Source organism: Balaenoptera musculus, chromosome 3 (assembly GCF_009873245.2).
Source record: "Balaenoptera musculus isolate JJ_BM4_2016_0621 chromosome 3, mBalMus1.pri.v3, whole genome shotgun sequence".
Classification (NCBI taxonomy): Eukaryota; Metazoa; Chordata; class Mammalia; order Artiodactyla; family Balaenopteridae; genus Balaenoptera; species Balaenoptera musculus.
The window spans coordinates 90,751,919-90,772,616 of NC_045787.1; the positions used below are offsets into that span (position 1 = coordinate 90,751,919).

General features: G+C 37.9%; 1 protein-coding gene across 6 annotated transcripts in view; it reads right to left on the reverse strand.

The window, feature by feature from the left end:
- Positions 1–7,334: 7,334 nt before the first annotated feature.
- Positions 7,335–20,698, reverse strand: part of APC (APC regulator of WNT signaling pathway) — a 136,741-nt gene continuing 123,377 nt past the window's right edge. For 4 of the 6 annotated variants that reach the window (XM_036845869.1, XM_036845868.1, XM_036845865.1 and 1 more), the window contains 2 exons: positions 16,582–16,796; positions 7,335–15,004 (listed from right to left, as the gene is read on the reverse strand). In XM_036845869.1, the coding sequence (XP_036701764.1) occupies positions 8,419–15,004; positions 16,582–16,796 (6,801 nt within the window). In that variant the 3' untranslated portion in view covers positions 7,335–8,418. The remainder of the gene's footprint in view (positions 15,005–16,581; positions 16,797–20,698) is intronic. The other 2 variants (XM_036845864.1, XM_036845863.1) reach the window with 1 other exon arrangement.

The window sequence follows — 20,698 nt, forward strand, 5'->3', positions numbered from 1 at the left end:
GCAGTGTATTTCAGTGTGCTGTGTAATGTTAGAGATTTGACTATACACTTTTCAAAACCTTTACCCTAAAATTCACTGTATTTTTACATACCTTAGGTTAATTGCAAAGCACTGTTTGAGCATCCCATTCTTTAAACACAACTTTATTCCTATTTTCGTAGCGGCCGTTTATTCAGAAAACCGGACAAGGTAAAATAGGTATTTTCTTCTAAAAATGAAAAAACAAAATAAACAAAACAAAAATCTGCCCAAAGGCTTGAGTCTCCGCGAGGCTGGGTAATTTTCGCCATTCAACGCTAATGATGGCTGAGCATAAATACCCAGCTGGTCTGACTGGAAGCCCCTGATTTTTCTCCATCCCCTCAGTTCCTGTCTCTCAGTCTTCCTTGTACTAGTGTCTTAGTTTGGTGGATTAGTTTGGTGCTGATGTATATAAATGTCTTACTTCTTTCTGAAGTGCACAAGATTCCTGTAAAAAGAGCTTCATGCAATGACCAAACCAAACCAGTTTCTACAGGAGTCTGAGAATTTGCCCTAGGATAACTGTCACGGGGGGAATTCCAGAGCACAACGTGGTGTTTATGAGTAAGATTTGTCTACATTCCATCTCCAGCCTCTGTTGGATTCATATCTATTGATATATCTTGGTGTAGGAGGGTAGACTGTAAGTAAAATTACTTTTAGTGAACCTGTTTCATTACAAATCCTTTAAGGCATTTGAACACAAGCAGTACTGCTTTGGTACTCTTACGGGGAAGTGTTATACCAAATACCAAAGTGGAGGACAGGTGTTCTTCCACTTCTAGAGGAATAGAGTGCAACTGCTGGACACCAGGAACTCCTGACAGTATGGTCTCCCCACTTAGGCACCACCAAGATTCTGGCTGGTGTCTGATGGAGAGCACTTTTGGTAGATCTGGTTGGTTTGAAAAGACATAACATGAGAACATTTACTGAGCTGAAGACTCAAGATTGAAAAGACTCAGTACTAAAAGATAGGGCTGTGAAAACAAACACACACATGGACTTACACTAGTAAAACTGCTTTATTTCAAGGATAAAAACAAAACTCTAAAAACACCAAGGTAGGAAATAAAAGTTATCTATAGGAGAAAAGAACTCAGACTGACTGTTGAATTTCTTAGACACAGTAAACATTAGAAGTTAAGAGTTTTGAAGAAAATGAACTGTGACTGAAGTTGTGACCCAAATTATCCTTTGTGTGAGGGCAAAAGAAAAACAATTTTAAACAAGCAAGGATTTAGAAAGTATATTTCCAACTTAGCTTTTCTGGGAAAAAACAAACAAACAAAACAAAACTATTTAAGGACATACTCCAGCCAAGCCAAATTATAGTAACATAAAGATTTGAAGAAAGTGTTTCCTCTATGCTATATAGGGGAAACAGTGGTGAACACTTATATCTAAGTGAATTCAAATAATTATTAATAATGTGATGGTGAAGATAACTGCAATTGTTAAAACAAGATTCTGAAAATTAAAAACAAGTGAATCCGTTACTACTGGAACAGAGATTTTGCAGAGAACTTAGATTTCAACTGAAATAGTGTATGTCTCTGTTTCTAAAATCATTACCTGCTACATCACCAGGGTTTTCATAGGACCTTGACTTCTTACCATTTTTTCTGCCTTCTCTTTCCTTTTGTCTTCCTGTCTCTGTTCCTCAACCCCCCCCCCATTCCTGGGTACCCCAAGAACCCCAAGTTCTTGCCTCTCTTAAGCACACCTATGAGATTTTCTCTAATCCTCCTCCCACTCAAACTCCAGGCTTGGCTTTACAGATCCCAAACCCACCAAGGTCCTCAGCTAAAGAAAAGGACCTTTTGAGAATTTTACCTTAACAAGAGCCACCCTTTCTGGAAGGAAGTTGTGGTTTTAAATAATAACTCTCCTTTTGTTTTGTATAGACGAAGTCATCTGTCAAAGACTGACAGTGTCACTGGTTCCATGGTTTTTGTCAGTATCCCTTTGTGTTTGTAATTTGGTTTCATACACTTGATGCTCTATCATTTGATGTTTAAAGAAAGTCATAACTGATGTTCACCTTCTTTTCATTATGTTTGATGTCTTTTATCCAGAATTATAGTTTGACATAAATTTACCTTTACTGTTTTCTTTGCATTTGCCTGTGCAAAAGTGGTTGTGCTTTTAGTTTTATACATTCTGGATCATTTTTAAAATTAATTAATTTTTTATTTTTTATGTTTTTGGCTGTGTTGGGTTTTTGCTGCTGCGCGAGGGCTTTCTCTAGGTGCGGCAAGCGGGGCTACTCTTCGTTGCGGTGCACGGGCTTCTCATTGCGGTGGCTTCTCTTGTTGTGGAGCACGGGCTCTAGGTGTGCAGGCTTCAGTAGTTGCAGCACAGGGCCTCAGTAGTTGTGGCACTCGGGCCCTAGAGTGCATGGGCTTCAGTAGTTGTGGCATGTGGGCTCAGTAGTTGTGGCTTGTGGGCTCTAGAGCGCAGCCTCAGTAGTTGTGGCGCATGGGCTTAGTTGCTCCACGGCATGTGGGATCTTCCCAGACCAGGGATCGAACCCGTGTCCCCTGCATTGGCAGCTGGATTCTTAACCACTGTGCCACCAGGGAAGTCCCCATTCTGGATCATTTTAAATGTGTCTTTTACTAATGGCGTATAATTGGAGGATATTTTTTTTTACTTGACTCCAACCTGAGAGTGGTTATTTTACCATATGTGCTCAATCCACTCATTATTTGGTATTACTGTGTCATTATATGCTTCTTTGTGGCTAATTCTCCCTCTCCCATTTTCTCCATTCTTTGATATTTTGTTCAAGTATTCTTAGTTATCTTTGACTAATGCTTTGGATGGAAATTTTTCTTTCTTTTTAACATTGGGGTTACCACTAAATAAAAAAATTGAATTTGTATTTTTCCAAGTTAAAAGTAAAATAGTATCTTTTGACACTGCCTACTTAAGATTAGAAATTTAGCATGCTTTTAAGTCTTCTCTCCCTCGTTTCCCAGTTTGGGTTGGAATAATCTGGAATTTAAGATTATTAAAATTATTAAGCATTTCATCTTTTCAGTTTTGAGTTACATGGACATTCACAATGAGATTCATTATCAGATTAACCACAATTATTTACACGTTCATTCAAGTTTAAAGGTTTTATTGCTCAAACCATTTCCTTAATAGTTTCCCATTTATTTTAATTGCTTGGGCAGCAAGAATACTATGGTAGAGGTATGTCATGGATTCTGGTTTCCCAGTGCTTTAGAAATGCCCCTCATAGATTTCGAGAATTCATGTCTTATGCATCCTGCTTCCTCAATGGAGAAACCAAACAACCGAGCGTTCCCAGACTCTACAGGCAGGTGACAGAGCTTCTGCCAATCATGTCCACCCAAGCAAGACTTCAATCCAGAATTAAGCAGTGTGAGGAAGCAAGTGCTGCACAGAATCTTAATTTATGGGGAGGGTGGTGTCAGAGGGTTCCAGAGGTTAGGGGCAACAACTTGTTCTTTTTGAAGCAGTCTCACAGTATGGTTTGGGTATTATTTCCACTGTGGTTTCCAAGTCTGATTTTCTGGCCCTCATACAGCTCCTGTGAGCTACCTAAGATTCCTTAAATGAATGTCTTGTCTTTCAGAGAAGGTCTTGTTGTTAATAACTATAATAAGAATCCCAAATGATACAAGTATTCCAGATAAATTAAATGCTAGTTTGGCTGGTTTCAGAATTCTTAGGTAGTATTTCCATTTGCTTCCAAATGCTGTATATATTGTTCCATTGCTTTATTTTCCTTTTTTGGCATTTGGTATTGCAGGAAGAAATCTGATGCCAACCTATTTTTTTTTTTTTTTTTGGTAGGCAGCCTATTCCTCTCTCCCCACAGATGATTTTAGAAAGCTTTCTCTATATTAAAAAATCAAAAAACCTCACGAAGATGTGTCTAAAGAGTCTTCTGTTAGTTTCAAGTTACTTCAGGAATAAAGTGGGTTTAGAAGTTCATAAATGCCCCAAACACAAGGAAAAGTAGAACCAGGCCCCAGAATCGGCAGGGACTGAGGTAACGCCAGGAGCTAGTGACTCTTGTCTGTCTCTCACTTGCTTTCTATGCCTCCCTCCCATATCTGTTCCTTCTCTCTCTAGTGACTTTCTCTTACTTTTAGCTTCATGATGCCAATCATAGTGGCCTCAGCCTTAACTCTACACGATCTTTTAGTTCCAGCACTCAATCACCAACCAGAAATTTCCTTTGACCCTTATTTAAAATTGGCCCAGTCTTTTTTTTTGTTTTTGACAAGCCTCACAAGTCTTTGGTCACTGGTCAGTTAATGATGAGTCTCCCCTGGGTCAGGCATCTGCCTCTGGTGCAAACAGCCATGGTTGGGGGGAAAGACTGGGTATGGGGTTCAGTGACCAACAGTGAGACTAAGTGCCTGGGTTCCAAAAGGTGGTGTAGCTGGGGCAGGTAATGTGTGCAACATTCTCAATAGTTCATTTTTCACTACTGTTGCTTTATATTCAGTGGTCACCTCCACTAGCATAAAGTTGAGTATTTTTAATTAAAAAAAGGAACAGTCTCATAACTTCAAGAAAATAAGCAAATAGTCACAGATTTTGAGAGTTATCCTGAATATCAGAAGTGTATTTAGCACCAAGAACAACATTATACACACAAAAAAACATACAGGTTGAAAGAAGCATCAATGGTCTAACAAAAACCAGAATATAGTTTTATAGACCAAAGAACAGAGGAGAATGGCAGGAAAATGACCTGGTGTTTATAGGAGTCAAAGTCCATAGGTTTCAACACTACAAAGTAATATTTAAAAGTAGGCATAATATGAAGGAATTAGAAATTAAAAAAAAATAATTTATACACTCTATTTCAACCATCAAGACTCTTGAAAAATTATTTTTGTTTGGTAAGTGTGAACAATCTGATTACTGAAATACTCTTCAGCTCTTGGCAATTTTCTTTTTGCATTTGTGGCACTCTGTTCTTTTGCTATCTTAGATACAAGGAACCCCCTGTGATAACATGAATGCAGATATAGTGCAACTGGCTCCCTTCTCCAGCAAGACTCATCCCTTCAGTTAATTAACCTTGTGGTAACTAGTTTATGGAAAAAAAGTTTTTTGACTGTACTTAGAGTGCAATTTGATTCTTTTGGGCTTATCTTTTATTTCATTATTTCCCTCTCATTAACTTTCCTGTTAGTGCAAGGTAACTTGTAAAGCTTATTCTCAAATACCAATTTGCCATAGTTAATTGGTTGTTTGTATACTAACAAAACGGGTGCATTTTTCTTTCATCTGAAGTCAATCTGCCTTCACTTCAAAGTTCTCTTTCCCCTTTTCTTGGTGTGTGTTTGTCTCTTTCGATCTTATTGCAAATCCAAATTAGATATTTGCTGAAATTTTTGCCTTTTTGATAACCGTTCCAAAGGGAACATTAGTCAATCCCTCAGACACAGTCATTGTCTTTAGAATTACCTGCTCGTTCATGTCTGGCAAATTTGTCTACTATTGGGAGCTGCGATGGGCTGTATCAGATTGTATGGCTCAATATTCAAATCTTTCCTGCCTAAAGGAGAGGGAAGTTTGGTATACTTTCTCGTATGTCGAGTCCAGTGGTTGAGAAGAGCAGCTGGAACTGAAGGCAGTCACTCAAGGAGCTTCGCTGTGGTGACACAGGGCAGTGGCTCTCAGAGTGTGGTTCCCAGACCAGCAGCATCAGCATCACCTGAGAACTTGTCAGAACTGCACATTCTTGGGCCTCACTCAGAATCACAAAGTGTGGGCGTGTGTCTTAACATTTTTGGTGATTCAAATGCACTCTAGTTTTTTCTTTTTTTTAAACCACAAAGGACATATATTGAGCATGTTTTCATATTACAACATTACAGAATAAATGTATGGATTAATTTAAAAAATACACACAAACAAACAATAAACAAATGTGGCTTGGATTTGCACTAAGATCAAATGCACTCTAGTTTGAAAACCACTCACTGCCTTAGGAGTGCTGTTTGCTGCAGTCCAAAGATAACAGGGCACTTCCCTACTTCTCTTAACAGGCGTTGCAACTCCACGCTGGGCTCAGTACGCCGTTTGTAACAAGCATAAACTGAGAGTATTTGGCCTGCTATCACTTATGGCAGCACTCTGTGAAGTTCTAAAAGTAGAATTGAGATTTGCTCCTTTACTAATTCAGAGCCATTCTCTCTAACTAGAAGGTCTCATACAGCAACTTTTTCCTCAATGGGCAATGCAGACTGATTGCACCTTCTCCCAGTAGGCGTTGTCTACCGGAATTCCTGAATTTTCTGGCATATGGAAGGCACCCTTTTTTCATTTTCAGCATTGATGTTTTTCTCCTTCCTTGAGAAAGGCAATTTTATTCTAATTGACTTATATCCCATCTCTTTCCATAAAAGTATTTGAAGTGGTTTATAAAAATTGGCACGAGTAACTCAAAAAAATAGAAAATCAGGACTAAAGGAAAAGGAAATATGACCTATATCCATGTGTCCCTGTTGGATAAGGCAGCCTTTGAGAAAAACAGAATAATTTAGTATTATTACTTAAAAACTATTTCATTCAGATAAAATTTGACAAAAATTTAAATGTAGATATACTCCAAAGGTCAGTAAATTGAGGTGTTTGCAAAGTGGTGCAGTAGAAAGAGTATGGGCTTTGGAGTCAAATGCCTTATTTCAAATCACAGCACTTATTTACTGGCATGTTAGTAAATGACTTTAAAAAAAAGTCATCACCTGTAAATGATAAACACAGGTAAGGGTAGATAATTAACTACATGATGTGATTTCAAAGACACCAGGTAGATGTGCTTACTCCTCACCCCTTTTCCCAGCATCCTGCTATATCCAAATACCTTTTCCCTTCCCCCCAACGCAGAGTGCATGAATTTTATTATTAAAAATAAATTTTCATTTATTCAACAAATATGTGAGCATTTATCATCATCCTTACCCTCTGATCATTTAGAACAAATTCTGGGAAGATATATTAAGTTAGCTTTTTAAATACTTCTATCAGTTTATCCTCCTTCCTGAAGGATTCTCTCCCTGCTGTGTGAGGAAGGGGGAGCTTGAACACATACTCCGCAAACCTATCAAAAACAAAGTTTCCCTTAACAGACAGGGGTTTCTAAATAGTCTTTTGAATATCTTAATAGTGTTAAATCTACCTTTGAAGTTCAACATGATTTGCATTTTCTGAGCATGGCAAAGTGCTGATTTATACTTGGTGCTAATCACACAGTAACTTTTTTTTTCAGGAAAGGTTAAGTGCCAATGCATGGAATGGTTAAATGCCAACAGTCAGCTTCAATTGTTTTTATTACAGTAAGAGGAATTTTACTCTTAATGCATAGAATTTGAAGAAAAAAATTACATAAGCTTTTAAAAGAGGCCCTTTTGATAATTATTAATACAAATGTGAAATAAGACCCTTAAACAAATACCGATTTCAGTAAGTTTATACATACAGCAATAATTTATTCTGAAATGTTCATTTAGTTTCTGTTGAGACACGATTCATGTCTCATTAATAAAAGAGCAGCCATCTCACCTCAAATACCAGAATATACAACAAGTTACAGCATAGCAAAAATTCTACCTACTTTCAGATAAAATCTAGTTCAGGTAAAATAGTTTCATTCAATGTTTTACAGTTACACAGATTTTGTTTTGTTTGTTTTGAGCACAAAATAGTGTAAGTTGTTACACTATAGCTATCTATATGAACATCATGTGACCACAGAATTGTTAATCATTACTTCTGAAATTGAACCATCAGTTTCATTCATGCAGTAAAGCAAAGCAGGCTGGGTAAACTTGTTCGTCGGGAACCATATTACTGTGAATTTCACAGCCACATGATTATGATGTCAGATGGACTCACAAGGACTAAAACAGAATGGTTTTTGCATAAATACCAATTTCTCCCTGATGTAAGTTTAGTCAGTTTATAATCTAGAAATGATTGATAACAGCAATATATCATATCTTCTATCTGTAGTGTTATTTTAAGACAAGCAATAATTAAAGGATGATGGGATGGGATGCTACTTAAATACATGAAAAACATACTGTACAAATATACTTGGCTTTACCATTTTCTTCCTAACTATCAAGAGTGCCTCCCAAAATATGACCAGTGAAGATGAAGTATACTATCAAATATGGCTTCCAGAACAAAAACCCTCTAACAAGAATCAAACCTATTTACAAAATTTTTCAGTCTTTTAGTTTCATTTGAAACAAAATTTTTTTTGAATTTTATTTTTTATACAGCAGGTTCTTATTAGTTATCTGTTTTATACATATTGGTTGAAACAAAATTTCTACATAGCAGTTGTAATTAACACATAACACATTCTTAGTTTCATCATTCCAGCTCTTTTTAAACAGATGTCACAAGGTAGGACCCAGAATGGCGTTTAGGACTTTGAGTTCCACTGGATTCTGTATTGTCAGTTTTTGAATCTCGTTTCTTTGTGTTGTTATTCACTGGTGTTGGGATCTGAGATGGTCGGGCTGAAGTGCTATCTGCGCTGCTTTTCCTTGGGCTTGGGTTGTAATTAAAAGGACTCACTCTGGCAGCAACAGTCCCACTCGGTGAACTGTGCTTGCTTGAGCTGCTAGAACTAAATGGGGTACGTTCAGCTATAGAACTTTCATTAGTCTCTGATGCAGGGACAGGATTACTTTGTCCCGGTTTTGCCTCAGTTCCTTTTTGGTCTGGGGCATCTACCTGAATAAAGGAGTTCAGGCGGTTTTCCAAACCCATGGTGCATACAGGAGCACTACCATTGCTCACATTTTGTTTTCCCTGATTATCTTTTGAATCTTTAGCGTTTGGGTTTCCCTTTTCTGAAACAGTGTCAATCACTGGGGGAGTATTTCCTGTTGGAGATCTTCCAGATCTAGGGTTGTTAATGGGACAGTCCTCAATTCTCACCCAAACATCCTCTGTTTTAGAAACAGCAGGTGCCATTTGATAAATCAGAGTCTTTGATTCAGCACCATTTGCAGCACCTGAGGAAGTGGTCTGAGAAGTACTACTGGTGGGAGAAATTTCACTTTCTTTTATTTTTCTCCATGTTCCTTTTGTGGATACTTGGTTTTCTTTAGTTTGTTTGGTTCCTGAAATACAGTTCACATGCTTTTCATCCTCACTTTTTGCTTTTTCACTAGATTCTGATGAAGCGGAAAGAATTGAGGATGAACTTCCGGTTCTCCTCCAAGTGCTTACTCGGGGAAGGGATGATGAGTGTTTGCTGTGCTCACGTTTCCAGGTTCCTGACCTATTGATGGGAAGTCTGGAAGGACTTTCGGAATGAGAGCGTGCTATATCATGGCGCTTTACTGGTCTTCCATCATTATACTCTATGGTGGGACTGAGATTAGGTGGGAGTTTTCGCCATCCACCAGCCTGAACAGACGAATGTGTAGACAGAGACATATCAGGAAGGGAAGGACTTAAAATTGGAGTCTGTGCCTGGGACCTAGTGGGAGAATCTGGTCTAGAAGATGGAGAAAGAGATTCAAATGAAGCGGATTCCTCCAATTTTCTCCTTAGGGTTGGGCTTGGAGCTTCTTTGATGAAAGTTGACTGGCGTACTAATACAGGTCTCTCTGACCTATCAGATTCACTTCCACTTGATTTAGTTGAAGACATTCTAGAAAGTTCTACCTTTTTATTGGCTCCATTGCTAGTACTCATTTGATTTAGTCCTTTGGAGGCAGATTCACTTCTTGGGATACTACTGACATTCTTGGATAAACCCGTTTGTTTGGTGAGGTTCTGTTGGCTCATCTGTCTGCCAGGAGATGTGTAAGACATTTTCCCAGAACCCGAGGACTTAGTTGAAGCAGTACTAGGGGATGACGTCCTTGGCAGCTGAGATAATTTGTTAGGAGGACTTATTCCATTTCTACCAGGAGAAATTGAGTTTCGCCCTGGAGACTGCATAGGTCTACTTAATGGCTGCTGGGCAGGTCTTGACGGAGTGGAATCTCTAGATCCTGATCTAGAAGGCCCTTTATTTGACCCAGGTGTCTGGGATGCCTGCCTCGTAACGGGGCTTAATTCTGACTTCACTGATGGCTTGGCTCCTCTGGGGGAAGTGGTAGCTGCCTGACCTTCACTAGGGCTTTTGGAGGCTGGAGTCTTAAGGGGTGGGCCTTTTTTAGAAACTGGACTTGTACTTGAAGAGCTATTCCGAACTCCTGGAATGTGAATCATTGTCCTACCTCGAGAGATTGAAGGCATGTTTGTTTGAAGGGGTTGTTTCATTTGGCTTGAAACTTCCGAATTAGATCGAACTTTTCCAGTAATCAAACTTTTATAAACTTTTTTCCCTCCTTTTATTCCTTTATTTTCAGATTCTAACTTCTTAGTTTCCAATGTACTTTTCTCCCCAGGTTTTAGAATTCGTGGGCCTTTATTACTTGCAAAGGGTTTTTCCTCTTGATCAGGTGTAAGATGAAATGGTGATCCCAGAGAGATTCCTGATTTCAGGGAAAGGATGGAATCTGAATCAGACGAAGCTTGTCTAGATAAACATGCGGCAGCAGCAGCTTGATGTAAACTACTTACTATGGAATTTGCACCTTCCTGAATAGCTTTCCAATCGAAATTTTCTGAATCAGGGGATAAACCATGTTCTGAATCTGGTCTCTGTATATCTTTCAAATCGAGTGTCAAATCTTCTGCTAACATGCCACCCATATTTCTGGGACTATGCTTTTCATTAACAGCCTTGAGTCTTGAAGGCTTTTTCTTTTTTGGCATTGCAGAACTTATACATTCCTGCAACAGGTCATCTTCAGAATCAATACTGAGAGAACTGAGAGAACTGTTTCTTGAGAAACAAACAGGGGTATCTTCAACGTGAAATGATTTAGGAGCATAACCTGATGCCTGAGGTTTACTTGGTTCTCCCTGTGAGTCAGGGGGCTCTGTCTCTTTGATAGGTTCATTTTCCTTGTTGTTGTTGTTTTCTTGATCAATGTCACTAAGAGAACTTAGAGAGGAATTTCGGGAAAAGCAAACCGGAGTATTTTCAATAGCAAAATTCTGTAATTTCTCATCTGTTGCTGCCCCTCTGTCTGGTATATCTTTGGAGGACTGGGGAAAAGTGGATTGCTTCTGCAGCACGGGTTTAGGCTGACCTCGATTTATTGGATGTTTTGGAACAGCTTGTGTCTTACTAGCTGATTGTTGGTTTGAGGTTAGTTCTGTGTGGTTGGTAACTTTAGATTCTGATTCCTTATTTTCCTTCCCCTTTCTTAATTCAGCCTTTTCCCTGGAAAGGTCGACATCATCATCATCAAAATCTAGAGAACTCAAAGAATCATTTCGTGAAAAACAGTATGGAGTGCCTTCAATAGGTGTGTAATGATGAGGTGAATCAAAAGTAAAACTTCCTCTGACTCGATCTTCATTATTTGGGACCTTATCATTGAAGTCCTTGGAACTATTTTTCAAGTTCTGTTTCTTTGAATCTTTGTTGTCTGAGAAATTTCTTTCAGCATTTAAATTATTTTTTGAGTCTGTATTTTTTCTTACACGTGTCCTGTATTCAGTATTTTGTGGTATAGGTTTTACTGGTGAAGTAGGTTTCTTTTTCTTACCATCTAATTGATTTTTGTTAGTTCCAGATGAAGACATAGATGCTTGTTGGACCTGGTCCATTATCTTTTTCACACGGAAAGGCTTGTGACTTTTTCCTTTGGGCATAGCAGAATTAATGCATTCTGCAAGAATATCGCCTTCTTCTGTTTTATTGTCATCCAGTTCAGGTATAGTTACAGATGAGGCTTTCCCTGTTTGAGCCTCATCTGTACTTCTGCCTTCTGTAGGAATGGTGTCTCGTTTTTCAAATTCACCTGACTGTGTTCCTGCTCTAACACCTTCTCCAGCAGCTAACTCATTTGGAGGGGATTCTATTGTTAGATCACTTAGAGATGTAGCTGTGGAAAAGTTTATAGGTGTCCCTTCTACACAATACACCCGAGGCATATCATCTCCTGGTGTAAAACTAACATGCTTTTGTGCTTGTAATCTGTTTTGTGATGGCAGAAGTTTGTACACAGGCAGTTGACTTGGTTTCCTTGCCACAGGTGGAGGTAATTTGGAAGAAGTCTGGGCTGGCTTTTTGACTTTGCGTGAAGATTTTGTTGGCATGGCAGAAATAATACACTCTTCTAGTATTTCAATATCATCATCATCTGAATCATCTAATAGATCTTTTTCAGAATCAGTGGGTTTTTCTGCCTCTTTTTCCTGGTTTTCATTTGATTCTTCAGGCTGCTCATTTTCTGTTTCATTCCCATTGTCATTTTCCTGAACTGGAGGCATTATTCTTAATTCCACATCTTTCTGAATAAATGGCTCATCGAGGCTCAGAGCACTCAGGCTAGATGAACAAGAAAATCCATCAGGAGTACTTTCTGTGGCAAAATGTAACAAGGTATCAGCATCTGGAAGAACCTGGACCCGCTGTACTGCAGCATTTACAGCAGCTTGCTTAGGGCCACTTTCTCTCTTCTCAGCACTAGGTGCTTTATTTTTAGGTACTTCTTGCTTAGTCTGAGCTGTTTGAGGAGGAGGGGGAGGAGGGGTTTTACTTCTGCTTGGTGGCATGGTTTGTCCAGGGCTATCTGGAAGGTCACTGGGGCTTATAATGCCACTCACCATTCCACTGCAGGGTTCACTCTGAACGGAGCTCGCAATCGAACGACTCTCAAAACTATCAAGTGAACTGACAGAAGTACATCTGCTAAACATGAGAGGAGTCTCCTGAACGTAGTGCTCTGGTGGACTTTTAGGTGTCTGAGCACCACTCTTTGATGGAGATTTGGCCCCTGAAGAAAATTCAACAGCTTTGTGCCTGGTAGAGTCTGAAGATAAACCAGAAGCCTGGAGTCTGCTGGATTTGGTTCTAATGTGCTGTGACACTGTTGGAACTTCACTCACAGAATCTTCAGTTGATCTAGTTCCACTGTTTTCTTTTATTTCTGCTATTTGTAGGGTATTAGCAGAATCTGCTTCTTGTGTTGTCTGATCACATCCTATTTCATCTTCAGCTGATGACAAAGATGATAATGAACTACATCTTGAAAAACATATTGGGGTATCTTCTACACAGTAAGTCTGTATTGTTTCTTGGTTGATAGAGGGAACTTTGCAAGAGGAAGAGGTGGCTTTTTGGGTCTGACCGCTTCTGCTCTGTGCTGAACTTGGATGGAGCTGATTCTGCCTCTTGGCATTAGATGAAGGTGTGGATGTATTCTCACTGCTTGAAGAGATGTGTTCAGTTTTAGTGCTTTGTCCAGATGAATTCTTTGAGAATGAAAATGCTGGTTTCTGTGAAGAAGGAATCTCTGTGGTATATTTTAAACTATAATCAATAGGCTGATCCACATGATGTTTTTCTTCATTATATTTTATGCTATAATTGGTTGGTCTCTCTTCTTCCTCATGTTGCTCTTCCTCAGAGTAACGTTCACTATAGTTGGTTGGCTTATCATCTTCATAGTCATCTTCCTGACACAAAGACTGATTTACATTTTGATTAATTCCATGATTAGAACCTACTCGATTTGTTTCTGAACCATTGGCTGCTCTTGACCTATATGGGGAAACACATTCTTGCTGTCCAAAATGTGGTTGGAACTTGAGGTGTTTATCATCAGTGCTCTCAGGATATACAGGATAAGTTGTGCTTTGACTCCTTGATTGTCTTTGCTCATTTTGTTTTATTTCATCTTCTATTATATGTTTGGGTCTTGCCCATCTTTCATTCTGTGAAGGACTTTGCCTTCCGGAGTTCAACTGTTCATCAGAATATTTAAGACTATAATTTATTGGTGTATCTAGTTCTCCATCATTATCATCCATATGATTTGCACTATGTATTTTATGGGCTAGGTCAGCTGGATACTGACCATAGCTGCAAAATTTACTTTCATCATCTTCAGAATAGGATTCAACTGAAGGTTTCATTTGACCTCTTTTACCATAACCATCACTACTGCTGACACTATTTAAACTATCATTTGAAGATCTCTTGTATTCTACTTTGGCATACGGCACTGGACATGTCCTGTTTGAGTTTTCTGACTTGGGGAAGTTGTAAGAGTTTGCATGTGTGTGGGCGGTAGAGCTTCTTCTTAGTGCATTCCTCTCATCTGTCCCACAGTGTAGTTCTGGGGTAGACCCAGAACTTCTGTCTTCCTGGGAGGTATGAATGGTTGATACTTCTTCCATGACTTTGGCAATCTGGGCTGCAGTGGTAGAAATCTGCAAACCTCGCTTCGAAGAGGTTCCTGGATTTTCTGTTGCTGGGTGGTAGTTGACTAGGCTAATACCTCGTTCTCTCTCCAAACTTCTATCTTTCTCAGAACGAGAACTATCTAAACTTCCCCTTGATGAAGAGGAGCTGGGCAACACTGTAGTATTTAAATATGGTGACAGGACAGTCATGTTTCCAGTATTAAAACTGTCTGACCTATTATCATCATGTCGATTGGTGTCAAAAACATAGTCACCATAGAGATTTTGCTTGTGTCTCTGCTTACTACGATGAGATGCCTTGGGACTTAAGTTGTCAATATTGTCAAAAGTTTCTGATAAATGCTGAGCATCTAATTCTGCTTCTAGGGCTTTTTGCTTCCTGACATGAAGAGAAGGCAAGCTTGAACCAGGAGACATGATATTGGCATCCTTATACTTTGCAGGTCTATTTGCCATGAGATTCCTTAAAGCTGCAGCACTTCCCATAGCAATCATCTTGTGCTTTGAATGAATGAGGTTCTTGAGCATGCTGACTGCTCCCATGTCCCATAATGCTTCCTGATCTTTAGGATTTCTTGCTGAGAGATTCCACAAGGTTCCGCATGCATTACTGACTATTGTCAAACTGTGAGATTTCAAGTGTTGTAATAAGGTTTGTAAGCAATTATTCTCTCTTAGGATTTGCCTGAAATAAAAATATCACAAAAGTAAGGTAAAAATCTGTTCATAGTAACAACAAATAAAAGGACAGAAAACAAATTTAAATCTAAGGATAACTACTAAAGCTTATTAACAACAGGCATAATAAAATTACACCAAATTATACTATAAATTTCAAGCATTACCCATCTCCTTTTGTTCTATCTTAGTTCATTTAATGTTTATTGTTTTAAAGTACTCATCTGTCAGACTAAAAGAAGTAGAAGCATTAAGTTTAATCAATTCTGCATTTCCTATTCTGACCCAATAGCTTTAAACATTTTTTCTCGAGCAGATGTATTTACTTTATTTACATAGTGACGGAGTTTCTCAGTTTGAGGAGTACAGATGTATTATGAAATCTTAAGCTGAACAGGGGCTGTGGTAATTTAATCTCTGGATGGGCACCACAATGTCGACAAACTGAGACATCTCAGAAGAGGTAGACGGAAGAAACTGATTGACAATAGATCTTTACAAAGTCAGGGAGCACACTGTAAGCTCCTAGGTCAGCAGAATGACTTTTAGATAATCTTTCTGCCTCTGGTTTGATTATGTAATACTGCCATTCCCCCTTACATGTGTTCTCGGGCAAACTGTGTGTAGTCGTTATTTCTAAAAATAAAGTGAAAGAAAAGTTTTCAAAACATTAACTATAAAAACAAGAGTTAAGAGTCAGCATAATGAATGTTAGGATCTGAAAGAGCTATGGCTTGTTTAAGGCATGGTAAAATGAAGCTTAATGACAGCACAGTCGGCGCTGGTGGGCTTTAAAACTGATAGGCAAGGGTGCAGTAAGCTTTACCATGGCGGCTCTCTAGCAGTCCAGTAGACACCTGAGTGCTTACTGAGTCTAAGAGGTCTTCTATGAACAGAAGAAAGGGCTATAAGGCTTGTAGCTGGTGCATCAAAAACTTAAAGAAAAGATGTTTACATTCTTTTCAAAGCCATTTTACTAAAAGTACCTCATAGTCTTTTTGAAAATGAGAGAGGAACAATACAGGATAAAATAAATAAATATGCTGTGAAAGATACCCATATTTTTTGTTGAGATAATACAGAGCTCAAGTTCTGAAAATATGTGCCTTGTATCTGAGGTGCTCTCTTAGGTTTCACAGCTCTAACAGATTGGATGAATGGCGGTTGGCTGAAAAATATTATGATTATTGATGTTATGGCACCACTAGAAAAATGTGAACCATTGTACTCTCTGGATCATAACCACAAGGTTTTGTTTTTTATAAACCTCATACTCGTTTAAGCCATGCTAACATATAGGAAAGGATTTTCTTCTCTGTAATATTTATGACTTTCATTTTTTCTTCTACACATGGGTTATACCTCTCAAGTATCATTTATTTCTAGACATCTTTATGATACTATGAACTTTTATTAGAATAAATATGTTAATAAGTCAGGAATTAATAGTTATATTTTCATTGTCATAAATGTAATTTGGCTTAGAACTTGCATAATTACACAAAACACTGCATACAGCTGAGTCTTTCTGAGAGTATGAATCTTACAATTTCATTTAAAAGTAATATAAAACCCTGTATTTACCTGTGGTCCTCATTCGTAGCTATCAAGCTGGACACATTCCGTAATATCCCACCTCCACTTTCAATAATAGCTAAAGTATTTGTCTGGCTCCGGTAAGTGAGAGTGCCAACCAAAAATGCAAGCGCACCATCTACGGCACATATATCAGCTTTATTCTCAGTGCAGTGTGCTGACAAATTCCATAAGGCACTCAATACGCTTTTGAGGGTTGATTCCTATCAAGAAACAGAATATGCGTCATCTAATTAGAGTTGGAATTTCCTTCTTATAACGTCTATGTTTACTTCTATTGAGGAAGCTTTTCTTTTTTTTTTTCCTCTTTAAATCTTCCCTGCTGCCCATCCTTCACTGGTAAAGTATTAGGAACTCCTCATTTAGAAAAACTTTCATAAAATACCAAATCGAACTTAAGACAGTGATATCCCCATGAAACAAGCAAAACGCAATATTAAAATAATGACCTTTATGAACTTTATTCTAAGTGTTTAGATGGTGCACACATATCTCACAAGAGCTTATATTACAATATGAAACAGAACTGATGTGCATTCTGAAAAGATAGCATTTTCAGGACAACAGAAGCTAGAAAAAACCCTCTACATGCCGATATGGAAAGATATCTAGATGTATCATTAAATGAAAAGAGCAAGCTGCAGAAGAGTATCTGCAATCTTGTTTGTATAAAAACACACATACATATATTTATGTGTGGTTGATTCAAAAGTAACAATGTAACTTATTAAAAAGAAAGCATACTAGGAAAACTCCAATTTCTTAAAATCCCCAAAGAAACAAAGTAATTGAAAAACCAGAACTCCCTGGTATACAGTATCACAGTAAACTGACAAATTATAAATGTCACAGAAAATACTCTGAGTATACAGTTAAGGATATTTGGTCAAAACTTGCCATGATCCTGATGTCAGTCTTTCTTCTTACTACAAATCAATCAGGGAACAAACAAACATTCATTAGAGATCTACTCTGTGCCTATCACAATTAGAGGCACTCCAGAAAACATAGCAACTGATACTTGCTTTGAAGGTGCTAACTGTTTACTCTGGGGAAAAAAGAATGCAAAACCATACTTGAAACCAAGGGCTCTAATGGAAAGATTATTGCCATCTGAATTTAATTAAATAAGTAAAATATTTCGTGGAGGAGAGCAGCTCTGCAGAAGAAAAGACCCGTACATTCAGAGAGAAGGCCGGGGAAGTAGAAGGAGGAAAGGCATGGAAGTGGAAATAAGCAAGGGAGGACTAAAGAACAGAAAGAAGACACAGAGGAAGTCAAAGTCCATGCTGGGGCATTGTGGGAAGTAAGGTCAGAGAGGTAAAAGAAGGCCCTGAATGTCATGGCAAACATTTTGGGCCTAACCCAATAAGGAACTAGCCATTGTATTCTCTTCATCAAGGTAGTAAATGAATAAAACAGTGTAGGAGCAGGTTTAGATACTACTTATCAGGAAGCAGGGAAGAAGTGCTTTCACCACTGAAGATGTGAAAAGGCTAAGAGCTCAATTTTAATTATATTGTGAATGAGGTAAAGGTGGGACATTCAAAGTATCCTGAGAACAGAAAAAAATGGCAAGAGTTTAGAGGAGTGAGCTAAACTTACAACTGACCTAGAGGTGAGAGTTGAAGGTAGGAAAATAGAATTTGCTCTCTTCAAGACTGCATGTAGAGGGCCAAAGGTCTTGTTTCAAAGAAGCTTTATAGTTAAAGGAGACAAGGAGAAATGATTAGATGTTGGAAGTACACGTGGTAAAAACAAAGGGAAGAGATTCAGTAAGGAATGTGATCACAAAGTATCAAATATAGGTGTAGGTAGAAAAGAAATACCCTAGTTAATCTATAAGTCTAGATTTTGTTAGAAGCAATATTAGAAAGGACTGAAGAAGGTATGGCCAGTTAAAAATGAAGCAAGTGACTATGTGTTCAGGGTTTTGGTTCTTATAGGAAAAAGAGAAACACTGCAGAAGTTAGAAGAAGCAACAGAGGATTTTTGTTTTCATTTTCAAAATATTGGGCTTCTTACAGATAGCTGAAACATAAAAAAGCCTACTTCTCTACACCCAGTAGAGAAGATACAGAAGACAAGAGCAAGGGACTAACAGCTTTGCGTAAATAGCCACGCTTAGGGCACAGAGTGCAGGTGAAGGAAAGATTCTGCTGTGTAGAAGAGTAAGAGCCAGCGAATGATGGTAAAATGATGCAGTACGTGGGGAACATGGAAGGTAGTTTTGGTTCTTGTGGTCATTAGTAGTAAATGAAGTTGACAAGGAAGAGATGACAAATTAAAAAAAGAGAAAAGAACGTTCATAATGACGGTTGCACTGAATGTAGAAAAAGAGGGAAAAAATAAATTCTAATACTGCTAACCAGAGCAGGCCCAAACCAGAATTGGATATTATAAATTACTGATGGGCTACTTTTTCCAAGATTGGGCTTGCATTAAGAATTTATAGATGAATTTAGGGAGAAATGATCTTTAAACTACTACTCTTCCTTTACAAGAACAGGCTATGTCTTTCCATTTACTATGGTCTTCTCTTATGCTTCTCAGTAGGATGTGTCTTTTAATCTAACTTTCTTGGTTTGTAGCAATTAGTTCGTATGTAGATCTTTGAGGTCCTTGAGCGACAATAAAATAATGAGCTATTCAGCAGCAATACAAGTTCCCATAATACCTACAAATACATTAAATCTTTCTGAAAACACACAAGCTTGATGAGAAAGGAGTCTTAAAGTGTACATGGCGCTAATTTTTTTTGTATAATTTTATTAAGGTATAATTAGAGAACAATAAACTGCACATATTTCAAGTGTGCAATTTGATCATTTTTGATGTGTGTGTATACCAAGATAACATTTATATCACCCCCTCCATTTTCCTCATGCCGCCCATAATCCAACCCCAACCCCAGGCAACGGCTATTCTGATTCCTGTCATTGCAGATTATTGAATGTATCAATAGGTCATTCTTTTTTTTTTTTTTTTTAATAGCCAAACTGTATTCCACAATTTGTTTACCCATTTACCTATTGATGGACATTTGTGTTATTTTTAGTTTTTGGCTATCACAAATAATCTCTCTGTGAATATTTGTAAGTCTTTGTGTGAATTTAAGTTTTTGTTTCTCCTGGGTGGCCAGGTTGTATGGTAGGTAAATGTTTAATTTTAAAACACTGCCAAATGTTCTCTAAAGTTGGATAGGCATACCTCAGAGATATTGCGGATTTGGTTCCAGACCATTACAATAAAGCCAATATCGCAATAAAGCCAAGTCACATCATGATTTTTTTTGGTGTGCATATAAAAGTTATGTTTACACTATACTGTAGTGCATATAAAAGTTATGCTTACACTACACTGTAGTCTATTAAGTGTCCAATAGCATTACGTATAAAAAAATGTACATACCTTAACTGAAAAATAATGCTGTTGGAAAAATGGCACCGATAGACTTGCTTAATGCAGGGTTGCCACAAACCTTCAATTTATAAAAAATGTAATATCTGCAAAGTGCAATAAAGCGAGGTATGCCTGTATGCCATGTAACATTCCCGCCAGCAGTGCGTGAGAATTCCAGCTGCTTAACATCCTTGACAACAGTTGGCCAATCTTTTAAATTCTAACCAATATAATATCTGTAATGGTATCTCATTGTAATTTGTATTTTCCGGATGACTAACAATGTTGAGTATCTTTTCAAGTGCTTATTGGCTATTCACGTATCTTCTTTTCTGCAGTGTGAGTACAAGTGTTCTGCTGATTCGGTAGTGTTTTAAAGGTATCTTTATGCAGACCCTAAGTATATTTGAGTATTACCTTTTTTTCCTAGTTTTGAGATATAGTCGACACGTAACACTGTTTAAAGTATAAAGCATAATGATTTGACTTATAAACATCATGAAATAATTACCACAATAAGTTTAGTGAACATCTATCATCTCATACATACACAAAATTAAAGAAATAGAAAAAAAATTTTTTTCATTGTGATGAGAACTCAGGATTTACTCTCAACAATTTTCATATATAATGATCCAGCAGTGTTAATAAGATTTATCACACTGTATATTACATCCCTAGTACTTATTTATCTTATAACTGG